Here is a 13,401-nt window from a genome sequence, read left to right on the forward strand (position 1 = left end):
GGAATTTCAGCAGGTGCAGCTTGACTGAAATTCCCTCCCCTACACAACTGTTAAAGGTCCAAGAACCCTGAAGTTGAAATGCAAACATCCCTGGATTAGATAAAATAGAGGTTTCAAACAAATTATAGTTGTGTATTGATTCAGATGCCAAAAAAGAAAGATGTAGTACAGGGGTGTCAAACATAAGGCCTGCAGGCCAGATGTAGCTCCCAAAAGTAATTTTATCTGACCCCTATTATAATTTGGCTCTCAAAGTATGATAATTGGGATCTCTCATATTTTGTAATTATGAACAAGATTTGCACATTTTCTCTTCTGCCACTTGCAGCTAATGAATTTCTGTGTGAGAACAAAGTGCTTATTTCTGGCCACCAACTGCTTGATGATGTCACTTTCTGCTTGATGACATCACTTTGGCCCTCAGTATGAAATGAGTTTTGACACCCCTGATGTAGCACATGCTTTTAAACAGCCACTTAGCTCATATTCAGTGGCAAGTACAAATCACCATTAGGTGGTCAAGCAAAAAAGATTGCAGAAAGTAGAAAATTTACCCTTTTTTAGATTTATGCTTTACACTTCAGTCTGTCACAAATGACTAACATTAGTGTGTGTGTATAGGTGGATTAGTAACAATTTTTGTGGACTATTGGAAACCTTTATTGTCAAATAACCTTTCTGGATATATTTCCAAACCTACCTTTTCCTCACCAAAACAACTCCCTTACTAACATTTCTGTTCAGTGCATATCACAGTTAACCAGGTCATGTCATTTTTTATAACTAATTCGCTATTAAAAATAGCCACTGGGTGGCACTACAGTTCAACTTGAATCCAGCAGAAAGTTCATCCATCTCAGCAAATAGAACAATACTTTCAAGGCAGTGGTTCTCACGCATTTAGCACTGAGACCCACTTTTTAGAATGAGAATCTTGTCAGAACCCACCGGAAGTGTTGTCATGACTGGAAGTGACATCATCAAGCAGGAAAATTTTTAACAATCCTAGGCTGCAATCCTACCTACACTTACCCAGGAGTAAGCCCCATTAACTATCACCCTAAAAGCATATACATAGTAGCCTGTTAAAAGTACAGATCTCCCCATATGCAGTCACATCCCATGGTAGCATCAAGTCTAATATATTAAAAATAAAATATTGAAATGAATGGGGACGCACCTGAAATTGGCTCGCAACCCACCTAGTGGGTCCCAACCCAGTTTGAGAAACACTGGTATGTGTTATAGGTATGATGGACACAGCACGTGTGTACATCTCCCAAGAGCAGTTTGTTTTAACATACATCTTGTATGCCTTTTAATAAAAATGAAGGTATCACACACAATGTTTATTGTTTTGAAATAAAAAATAATTAAAATACATCTAGTATAAAAAAGGAAGTTATACCAAATTTTCATCAGAGTACTGTTTTTATAAGTCATGTTTTATATTATATAGCAGGGGTGCTCAAACTTTCAACTTTAGGGATGTTGGACCTTTAACAAGTGTATAAAAGAGAGAATTTCAGCAGGTGCAACTTGTCATCCCACAGATGACAAGCTGCACCTGCTGAAATTCCCTCTTCTATACACTTGTTAAAGGTCCAGCATCCCTAAAGTTGAAAGTTTGAGCACCCCTGTTATATAGTTAAGTTTATATTATATGACTTAATGACTTATAAGGCACTAGGAGACCCAGGAAAGCCCCTGAGCGGTGCAGGGGCTTCCCCTGGCCTCCAAATGCCTTATGCATTAAAAACATCACTTCCGGTTTCTCCATGAAACCGGAAGTTGCATTATTTGAGCTGCTGAGCTCAGTCTGAGAGAGCTCAGGCGCTCAGTCAGAGAGAGCTCAGACATCCATCCATGGCCTCTGCTAGGCTCAGAGGACCCTCTGGAAGGGACGCACGGGGGGGACGGGACTCGGAGACCCGATGCATGGATAACTGTATTCTTGGATACAAGGGGCGCCCTGTGCATATCAGAGTAATCTTTCATGTCTTGAGAGTACAGTATCAATAAAGACAATCAACAATTTATATAATACAACTGAAAATAAACCCATCAAAATGAATTAACTGACCAGAGCCCAAGCAGTTTCTTTAGCATTTGAACAGGCCCAGTGGGATTTGTAGTTTGTTTTCATTTAACATAAAACCCTCGCACCCTATCACAACCTGCTTTTCTACCCACACACACAACCCTGTTTCAGTAGCAGTTTGCCAGGCAGTACAAGGGGGATGCTGTTTGAGAAACACAATCCCAAAGCCTACCTGGGCATGTGGAACTAGTCAGGGAGTCCTTTGGATTCTAGCCATTACATTTCTACTTCTAAGACAGAGTGCGCAATCCTAACCAGGTCTACTCAGAAGTAAGTCCCATTTTGTTCAGTGGGGCTTACTCTCAGGAAAGTGTGGTCAGGATTGCAGCCAGAATCATTTAGCCAATGGCACTGGATTCCTCTCTTTCACTTGTTCCAAAAGCAATAAATAAGTTTTATGCATACTATCATTTTACAGGTAAGCAGAAAAAATGCTGCATGCACAGAATACTGAGACTCTAAGCTCTCACGTTTTAAAAGACAAATGCTGTGACCTTTATGGTAATTTCTGACAGTCTATGGAGAACACCTGCAGAAATCTCACAAGTCCAAAAAATGGCTGAATGGGGGGCACTGACATAATTTTAAGCCCATAATTGGCTGCTGTTTTGGGGGGGTTTTAAATTCATTTTCTCTTTTTGCTAAATAAAAGCTATAAAGTGTTCAAACCAGACTGGGACTATGATGCTAGAGAAGCAAGTTTGATGTGACCGCAAAAAAGGTAATTCAGTGCTGGGTTGCACTAACAGGGACCAGGAATTCAGATCATGAGAAAAAATAGATTGAAGTCACAATGACCATAGGCACTGACAGCTTGCCATAGTCATTGCCAAGTCTCAGTGATTAGATGCTACTCATGTGGCTGAGGAACCTGTGAACCTTTTTTTTTTTTTTTACATACTGACTTGCATAAATCCCAAACCTCCTTCTTCTGCAGAGAAGGTATACACAAAGAACTAGGGTGGCTGTTAGAAAATAGATTTTTATGACAAAACCACTTCAGTGTCATTTGATATTCAGTTTGAACAGAGGAAAAGAGAAGTAAATAATTCTTGTCATACCTTAGCAGATTGACCTACAGTCATCAGATGTCTACATATGGTATACATATGTATTGTGCCTGTAAAGACAAATACAATCTTTTTGAACATATGCTGTTCAAAAAAGCAACACTTTTAGAAATGTTTTTATTTTCCTGTTCAAGCTAGTGAATAACTGGAGACCTAAGGCCTTTTGTTTTAACGATGCAAGCCTATGCATGTCAAAAGTAAAACCCAATGACTTAAATAAGACTTGCAGCCCAAACCTAACTAACTTTCTACACTGCACTGGAATGGCCTCTGCTGCATTCATGCAGAAAGAGAAGCTGCTGAAGGTCTCTCCAAGATAAGGGTACATAATAGCCGCTATGGGGCTACTTGGGCTAGCACCAGCAAAATCACTGACACAAGTTCAAGCAGCCTCGTGACAGGGAAGCAGGCCTGGGAACAGGGATAGAAAACAGCAGGAGTCAGCCCTGCCAAACCCACCACCTTCTGGGTCCAATCTGCCCCCTCCACCCTGCCCCTGCCTTGTTAAACCTCCACCCCCAATCCACCCTCCCCCACCCCTCAGTCACCCAGCATAGAACTTACTTGCTCTAGCACGCACAGGCTCAGTGCAGGCAATTGTGGAACTGATGGGAAGGCCTGCACTGTCGAAATGTGCTTAACAGCCCATTTCGGGCAGCCTGCACATTTGTTCTGCTGGTACTAGTCCAGTTAGGATTGTGCTGCTACTCTCAGAAAGAATGTATACAACTGCAGCTTTGCAGCCCAATCTTATCACCCACCAATCCATAGCATGCAGCCACACCAACAGAGCGCACGCTGTATGCTATGGTGGGGAGAGCAATGAGACAATGAGAGGTAAATAAAAATAACTTTTCCATATCTCTCGGTACTCCACCTGATTAACAGATCTCCTCAGACCCACTCCAGCTATTTTGCTGGCGCACCTCTGAGTAGAGGGTAGGTCTAGCCTGAGAAAGGGGGGAAGGATCCAGTGTATGTGACTGCTCCCAAGATTGTCCGCCTCCCACCCCCAAACCACCCATGATCCACTCCTGCCACCACCTTATCTGCTCTGGCAGGCACAAGGAGCTGCCAGCCATTTGATCCAGCAGCTCCAAGACACTAAGCAGCAGCAGCAAACCATTGGCAAAACCAGAGGAATTTACGACAACAGATCACAAGTTCCACCATCGCAAATGTCCAATAGGATTGGACTGTTGATTTATTAATCAATTCATCCAACATTGACTGTTACCCGTTTTTCCACATATATTCCACCCGACACGAAGGCTCTAACTTCTGCCCTTGGGTAGTAGCCCATTGCTGAGCAACTTGCCTTACCCAGGGGAAGGGAATAAAAGTCTCTTTCTCCTGAGGAAGTGCTGGAGGATGCCTGTGGCATGCTGGATGCAGCAGCAACCATTTTCAGCACCGCTGCAGCCCCACATGCTGGGCAGCTCAGGACTGGGCTGCACAACATTTCCATGAAATGAAATCTTTTTGTTATATGGTTTCTAACCTCTTAAAAACCTTTCTGAAGAGTCTCATAAAAGCAGGCTAACATTTTTATGATTCACATAGTCCTATGAGTTTTACCTAAGGACCTAATTTTTTTATATATGAGAACCATCCCTAATAACTAACATATTTTACAGTTTCTTCTTCACACTCGCTTTAAATAAAAATGCTTCTATTATACTTGATCAGCATTTATTGTTTGCTAAATTGTGATCATAAGAATTAGATTTACAGTAAAAGTTCAAAACAAAATCAAGAGAAATGAAAAACCAAAATTATTCCTACATTTCAGATGAAGAAACACCTCAACTTCTGAAGTCTTTTTTTAGTCTTAAGAGTTCCCCCATCTCTTTCTCATGGCATAAAACTATATTTAAAAATGTATCTCAAAAAAAAATAAGTGACATACCATTATAGACGAGCCAACACAAATTCTCATGTGGCAAAGTCATTTGCATGATGAGCTGCAATATGGACAAGATTTTGAAACATGTCCTCAAAGACTCTTGATTCAGAAGATCCATGTCATTACCACATACCATTCTGTAAATGCAGATGTTCCTTGCTTGCAAAACGTGGAACTAAAATGAACAACGCAAAATTAAAATGAATGAATCTTTCAAGCTAATATGTGGAATCCAGGCCCCTTGCCTATCTGGCCTCCCTGATCCCTCAGCATTGGGGAACAAAAAATATGCTCCAAAACATGTGCTTAGTGCTGATGTGCTTGCTTTTAACATTCTAGATTGCAACTATGAAGTTCCTGGAGGGGGGGGAACACTAAGTTTCCTCAGGCACCTGGCTGCTGTGTAAAGCGACTCCCCCTCCTCACCTTCAGAACCAGTTGTGGCTGCAAAAAGCTTTTGCAGCCACGACTAGCTCTGAATATGAAGTGTGGGGAGCCGCTTTACAAAGCAGCTAGGCACCTGAAGAAACTCAGAGCCCAATCCTATCCAAGCTTCCAGCACAGATGCAGCCCTGAGGTAAGGGAACAAATGTTCCTTTATTCCTTTACCTTGAGAAGGCCCCTATGACTGCTTCCCCACTACAGGATGCAGGACATGCCCCAGCGGCATGGCTGCATCAGTGCTGGAAGTTTGGATAGGATTGGGCCCTTAGTGTTTTGCTCCCCTCCCCCAGGAATGCCAGTGGGTCCTGCTCCAGATTAAGAGAATGGAATGGGGGAGAGAATCTTAACTTATTCCCCTGATATCATCCCAATCAGGCCCCCACAGCTGCTATTTGCCCTGGGAAGGGTTCCCCTTAGTCCTAATGAGCACACCCATTGGGAGGTGAACTTCTGTGCCAGTGGGGATGTCATTGTGCTGGCGTACATTGAGATATTCTCGGCTATTTGAGGATTGTGGCATAAGGCCTTTTAGGATATTATCTATTCTTGCTATTTAAAGACTGTTTTTAAGGTTACACTTTGAAGCTTGATAACTGGAGGCCATCTGTTTGCTACAGAAGGATGAGATTATTGCACCCAGGCTTATCTTCCGTCATTAAAAAATAGATCTAAAGAGCTCTAACGTGTTGCCTTTTATTTCAGGTATAACTAAGGTCCTGTTGGTAACCATTTACCACAGCTGTAGAAATTAAACACTTTGTAATGTTTGCGTTTGTAGTACCTGAGGGCACAATCCTAACTATGAGTTAAAGCACTTAAGTATGTTTGTGCCTCTTTGGGAGCAAGCTGCACCAGCACACAGAGGTGCACTGGCACATGGAGGCTGCATCCAGCCTCAGTGGCGGCTTGTGGGGTGAGCCTTGTGTTGGCCAAGCTCAGCCGACACAAGGCTCTGGAGTGGGTGGGGAGGAGACGGGAGAGAGACGTTCTGGGGTGGGGCGGCGGGTAGAGGGCGGTCCCGGGGTGGGTGAGCAGGTAACGGGAGGTGGGGCTGGGATCCGGCTGTTATGCCGGATCCTAGCCCCCATACCAGAGCAGGGCAGAGTGGCTTCAAGCTACTCCGCTCTCCTCTAACTCGTGCTACCTCTTGAAATGGCAGAAGTCCAAGGAGACCCATAGGGGCTGCAGTGGCTTACCCAGCAGTAAGGAGAAAAGTTTCCCTGTTACCTTCGGCTGATCCACTTTACAGCCCTATCTTGCGCAGGATACAGCGCAAGCCTCCTGGCTTGCCTGTTTCAGTGCAAGATAGGATTGCGCTGTTAAAGTCCAATTCAGACAGTTTCTATGTATAACTTTGTTTTATTAGATGAGAAGAACCTTTTTAATGTAATAAAAAAGCCTGACATTCAAGGAGACAAGATGTGTCTTTGACATGCTAAGAAATTAGATCTGACAGGGAAAGGCAAAGAGTGTTGAACATTTTTACACTTTTCCCCTTACCAAACAATTGGTTTGAGAAAAGAGCCCTTGAAGCCCTTGAAGACAAACTGCCTTCCTACCCTATGCTGAAGAAAAACAATTGATTTATGAATTTTATTATTTATAAGATATAATGGAGAAAATTAAGCTTAGCTAGCAATTGAAAAGTTTATGTCAAAAATTCTTGCACAAATTATATATGGGACCTAAATTTGGAATGTATTAAAAACCTGCTGTGCTGAATCAGCATTTAATCCTTAGGTTAAAGCCCCACAAAAAGCCCTACTCAGACATGTCCTTAGCATCAAGAAACACTGATAATTTCCAAATTTTAAAAACAGATAATACATACTAGTAAATAACAAATTATTAAAATATTACTATACACACTTACTGGGAAATAAGCTTCATTGAATTCAATGAGGCATACTTCTGAGTAGAAAGTATGTAACATACTTTCTACTCAGAGTAACAGAGGTAACAGAGGGCTGGTATTGCACCATGCAATCCTATGCAGGTCTACTCAGAAGAAAGTTCCACTATGTTCAGTGGGGCTTATTTCCAGGGAAGTGTGCACAGGGCTGCAGCCTAGTCACCCAAATCCTGGGGAACAAATCCTATCCATGTTTCCAGGACTAATGCAGCCCTGCCAACGGGGCATGCATTGCACCCTAGTGGGGGAGGCAGGCATGGAGGCTTCATCAAGGTTAGGGAATATTTGTTCCATTACCTTGAGGTTGCATTGCAGTTGCATAAGAACTGGAAAGCTGGATAGGATTGGGCCCTGCGACTTGTACTACCGGAACTTGCATTCCAGCAGTGCAAGGCCCTTTATGGCAGTACAAAAGCTGGGTTGTCATTATGCACATCTAGGCCATCGCCACAAATGAGCAAAGTGCAGCATGCATGCCAGCAGCTCCAGGAAGCTCCAATGCTCTCATAAGTTGTCGGCGGGACTGTCATGGGCAGGGACGGTAGGAGATAGTTAGAGGGAGGGAGTGGGTAGACCCCAGTAGCATCAGCATACTCAAGGATCCTATCCCCTCTTTTTGAACACACCCTGCCCCTTTTCTTTCCTTGGACTTACACCAGCGGTCCATGGAGAACCATAGGCCACCAGGAGGCTTACATAGAGGTAAGTAGAAAATATTTTACTTACCTCTGGCAGGCCTCCTGGTCACTCCCCCCAACTCTGGATGCGGCTGCACTGTCATTAATGGTAGGGGATAGGATTGGGCTGTAAGTAACATAACACTCACTGAAATCTCTAAACTTACTGTGCGCGCAGCAGATTTATCTCTAAATCCATTTGGGAAAAAATGAGCTTGAAATTGATGCACATCTAATCCAAGCTTGTCTAAGTCTACCTTGCAGATCTGCTGAAGATACCGTCCATAACACTGTAAAAGTGCCAGTTTATATTCCTGGAAATTAAAAAAAAAAAAATTGGTTGCACATACATTTTCAATTTTGTATTTGAAATTGTAGACCATATGCTGTCATTTAGATAGGAAAAGAAAACATATCTGATCTAGAAAATGTCCTAGTATGTGCTTAAATCCCTCCCACCTAAACCAACTAGTTCTAAAAAGGGCATAATTCTGACTAGATCATATCCAATATGAATGGCTAGAGTGATAAGAGAGATCAGATTTTCTGTATTCCAAAGTATGCCAGAAATATCTGAAGGGAAATTAGACATACAGTATACTCTGAGGTATACTCCAGGTAATGTCTTGAGTCACACACTAATAACAATACTATTTTGTTGCTATCATTTTAAAATAATTTATTATTAATTAGTATTTTAACATCTTGTTACTCATATTTTACATATGATGTACTATTTAAGACATGTCTAAATTACTTTATAGGGTGATGATAGTTGCACTGTCCAATTTGAAATATTTCTTGTAAACACCATGGTTGATCCTAATTGACTGCAAGGCCAAGATAGAATTCTTGTAAATAAATGGTAAAAATACTTATATACAACTTTTTAATGAAAAATGTTCACAAAATAGTTTACACAGCAAAATAAATTTAAAAATGGTTCCCTAGTCCAAAGAGGTTCACAATCTTTTTAAAAAAACAAACAAACCATAAGAGAAATGCTGGAAAAAATTATATGCTGAAATGAATAGGGACAACTATATCCTCCTGCTAAATATTGGGACCGCCACTTTAAACTGTCTTTTTACCCAGTTAGCAGGGGTAAATGATTCTCCATTTCTTTTTTGTTTTAGAGTAAGCCGTTTTATAATCATACACACAGATGACTGCATGTACCTCTACAATAAGACCACTTCCTGAGTAAATGGAAACTACACAAAGCAGTCTTTAAAAAAGGAAGCAGCAACTCTGCAATTGAGATTACAAGAGTAATTTTGGTGCCTGAAATGAATAGCAGATTTTTGGTGGAAAACGGCATACAATTTGAAAGACACAAACCCCTGGATTTCATTGTATAAGCCTGATGCGTCATCCAAAAACCAGCATTTTATTGACATACTGTAATAATCTCTTGCAGTAAAAGACTTGGCCACTGTATTGTTGCTAACTCAGGAGTTAAAATGTCACCAAATGAATCATCAACATTACAGTCAACAACTTCTTACAGCATGAATACCTTGCGACTCTCCCTCAGCTGTGACATGTGAAATAAAACTGAATGCAGTCAAGCAGTGGGAAAAGATACATCATTTTCTTCTCTTTCCTTCTCCTAACAAATTGTTTTGTAAGTACATGTATCCTTACAAATGAGTATCATTTTGACTCTTAAGCAGTATTTATCTTCCTCAGTCACAGTTTTCCATACTTTTTCCACTTTGTTTCATACATTTCATCTGCTTATACATGCAGATTAAAGTGAGTAGTGTAACTCTTTACTCTTGCAGCCCTGAATGGCTCTGAAGGCAAGGTGGAGGGGCCGCTTCCATGGCGTGTTGAGATGTCCTGTAAAACTTAGTGCTGTCTCTCCCCTAGCTATGCGGGATTAAAGTATGTAGTCAGAGTAAGAAGGAACAGGAAATACTCTCTATTCTCTCCTGCTCTGAAACGGACAGGCTTTATAGTTGTGCATTGCAAGATCCACCACAATAAGGCTCCCATAGGATTGGGTCATTAAACAAACACTGTGACCTGAAAGACCAACAGATTTGTTGTGACAGAAGCATTCCTGGATGAAAGCCCATTTCATCAAGAGAATGAAAGGCATCTTCAGATGGCAGATCAAGAGCTAGATACACAGACAGGTAAAGAGGAAAAAAGCTGGAAATAAAGAAGTACCAAGAGGATCACTTACTTTCATTTCCATAAGCTGATCACCAATTTTCACAAGCTTTTCATTGTAATACCAATCTGGAAATCGAGGCTTGTACGTGTTCCAAATATTAAACAAAGTGGTTGCACTAAATAAAAATTATATAATGTTACAGAATAGTAAAATATGGCAACAATTTTGCCTTACTGAGTTTAAAACTGTGAGTTGTATTCTAAGTTTAGCCATGATGAGACCACAATCCTGCGGCAGAAGGGCAGATTATGTTTAACATGCTCATTCAAGAGTTCCTGAAACTCCGCAAATTAAGATGATTATTAATCAAGTTGTAAATCTCTATCATTTTTATGATTTAAAACGGATTTGACAAAACTATGAAAGTTTACTAGATATTATATAACCCATATAGGTTAGCATCCTATACTCCAATCCTATCCCCCATCAATCCACGCAATGCAGCAAAAAGAGCAACAGCTGCATCCTGGGGGGGGGCGGGCAAACAGACAATCCCCTAGGACAGTGTTTCTCAAACTGTGGGTTGGGACCCACTAGGTGGGTCGCAAGCCAATTTCAGGTGGATCCCCACTCATTTCAATATTTTATTTTTAATATTTAGATTTGATGCTACCATGGAATGTGACTACATTTGGGGCAATATTACAGACCTGTACTTTTAACAAGCTACTATGTATATGCTTTTAACAATGATAGTAAATGGGACTTACTCCTGGGTAACTATGGGTAGGATTGCAGCCTGTGATTGTTAAAAATTTTCCTGCTTGATGATGTCACTTCTGGTCATAACATCACTTCCAGTGGGTACTAGTTCTAAATGTGTGAGAACCACTGCACTAGGACCTACACTAGCTATTTAGGAGGAGTCTCAGAGGGCATCAGGCTGGGAAAGGGGGGTAGGATCCTGGCATGCACAACTGCCACCAAGATCTGCACCCTCCTGACCTTGAACCTCTTCCTGCCTGCCTGCCTGCCTGCCCTGATCCTCCCCTGCCACCACCTCACCTGCTCTGGTGCAGCATGGGTGAGCCATTCATGTGGAGAGGCTTCCATAAGACCATTTGCACCAGTGGTCTCAAAGTACACATTAATGAGACACCTTTTGAGACACAACACCATGACTTACAGCAGCAGATCTCAAGATCTGCCACTGTAAGCCCATAAACATGAGGGAGCTGTAACATGGCAACCCAGAGGAAACTGGTGGACTACCATGGGAAACAAGATCCTAGACATGACTGCACCCCCACTACAGAATGCAGTGCATTGGCACAGCTGTATCAGTGCTGGAAAGTTGAATAGGAATAGGATTGACTGTAGGAATAGCTACAGGAGAAGTGGCGCAGTAAGTACTGCCTTGATAAGTAGAACCTAATAAATATAAAATTATAATAACTTAATAATAAGATCCTAATAATAAAATAGAAAATATTAAGAAATAATAATAGCCTTGTAGTAGAAAATAAGAACCTAATAATGAAAAATAATAATAATAACCTAATAATAGAAATTAATGGAAAATCATGAGGACTCACAGCCCAAGCCTATGCATGTCTACTCACAAGTAAGTCCCATTAGAGTCAATGGGGCTTACTTCCAGGTAAGTGTGGAGAGGATGGTAGCCTGAAAGCCCACTCCTAGGCCTGTCTACTCGGGAGTAAGTCCATTAGTGTCAATGGGGCTTCCTCCCAGGTAAGTGTGGAGAGGATGGTAGCCTCAAAGCCCACTCCTAGGCCTGTCTACTCGGGAGTAAGTCCATTAGAGTCAATGGGGCTTACTCCCAGGTAAGTGCGGAGAGGATGGGGCTGTCAATAAGTTCTTGGGGGAAGAGCAGGCGGGCTGTCCGTGCAGCGGGGTGCTGAGCCCAGCCCAGGGAGTGCCTGAGGAGAGGGCGAGGCTGGTCCCCCACAAGCGGGGGGGGGGCGAGGCTGCCCTCCCTGCCTGGCGGGCTGCCCTCCCAATCCTCCGCCCGAGGGAGGAAGGAGGCGCTCAGCCCAGCCCAGCCCTCGTTACCCTCGGCGGTGCGGCTCCTGCTCCCAGGCGGCGCCGGCGTCCGCTCCTCCCCGCCTCGGACGCAGAAAGCTGAGGCAGTCGCGGAGGTCGCTCTCCAGGGAGTCCACCACTGGGTTCCCCGGCTCCAGGGGCCCGTAAAATACGGCGGGCGGCGCCGGGCACTTGGCTTTGGACTGGGGCGTCAAGCAGGCCATGCTGCCCCTCTGAGGCGGCCGGCAGGCAGTTGCTAGGAGACGGGTCGCTAGGAGACACAGCAACAGGCGCCCAGAGGCGGGGATGACGGGGCGGGGCCTGAGAGCATCCTTCCCTTGGTCCGCCCAAGCACCTCCTCTTGCCGCCGCTGCAGCTGCAACTGGCGAGCCTAGCACGGTCTTAGGGCAGGCCCATCCTAGGCATGTCTACTCAGGCCATTCTAGTTCATGGGACTTACTCGCAGGTAAGTGTGCATAGGATTGCAGCCTAAGAAAGACTGAGAAGCGCCACGCTCTGCAAAAGTCTCTGCCCACCCCAATTTAACCCATTTCTGCCCAGCCCACAGGTGTTCACATTTGATCCCTGTTTCATATATGCAACGTTGGGCAGAAATGGCTTAAGGCATTTCTGAATGGAAAAAGGACCTCAAGAAGGAACCATACCGGGGTGGCCCAAGTTGCTTCATGTAAGAGCCACATAGGATAAACTTCAGATGCTTGAGAGTCACAATATTTAGGAAGTTTTTAAATCCTTAAATATACTTACTCTCCATGAACATTCAACTTGTGTTATGAACCGGTGGGAGCTCAGTTTGTAACCAGTAAATCATTATATAGCTTGAAAATGTCTTATTTACCTTTTTTGTTAATTGTGAGGCAAAAAGGAGCTCAGCCAACATATTTCTGTGAGCCACACATTTATATGTCAAAGAGCCGCATGTGGCTCACCAGCCACTGTTTGGCTACCATCTATATAGGCCGTATGCGCTATTTTTCCATTTCAGTGCACCAATACAGCAGGTACACATGGTGGGTGGGGAAGCAGGTGAGGCAGAACCTCCCCAACCAGAGTCCTTTGAAAAGTTCCACTGGCAGCTGTGTGAGGTGCCCAAGTACTCACA

General features: G+C 43.1%; 1 protein-coding gene across 1 annotated transcript in view; it reads right to left on the reverse strand.

Annotated features, from left to right (window-relative positions):
- CFAP54 (cilia and flagella associated protein 54) overlaps nucleotides 1-12,502 on the reverse strand; it is a 135,129-nt gene extending 122,627 nt beyond the window's left edge. The window contains exons 1-5 of the mRNA XM_066634493.1: nucleotides 12,309-12,502; nucleotides 10,305-10,410; nucleotides 8,278-8,424; nucleotides 5,081-5,252; nucleotides 3,163-3,221 (exon numbers count right to left, since the gene is read on the reverse strand). Of these exons, the coding sequence (XP_066490590.1) occupies nucleotides 3,163-3,221; nucleotides 5,081-5,252; nucleotides 8,278-8,424; nucleotides 10,305-10,410; nucleotides 12,309-12,502 (678 nt within the window). The remainder of the gene's footprint in view (nucleotides 1-3,162; nucleotides 3,222-5,080; nucleotides 5,253-8,277; nucleotides 8,425-10,304; nucleotides 10,411-12,308) is intronic.
- Nucleotides 12,503-13,401: the final 899 nt, after the last annotated feature.

This window comes from Tiliqua scincoides, chromosome 7, assembly GCF_035046505.1.
Source record: "Tiliqua scincoides isolate rTilSci1 chromosome 7, rTilSci1.hap2, whole genome shotgun sequence".
Taxonomy (NCBI): Eukaryota; Metazoa; Chordata; class Lepidosauria; order Squamata; family Scincidae; genus Tiliqua; species Tiliqua scincoides.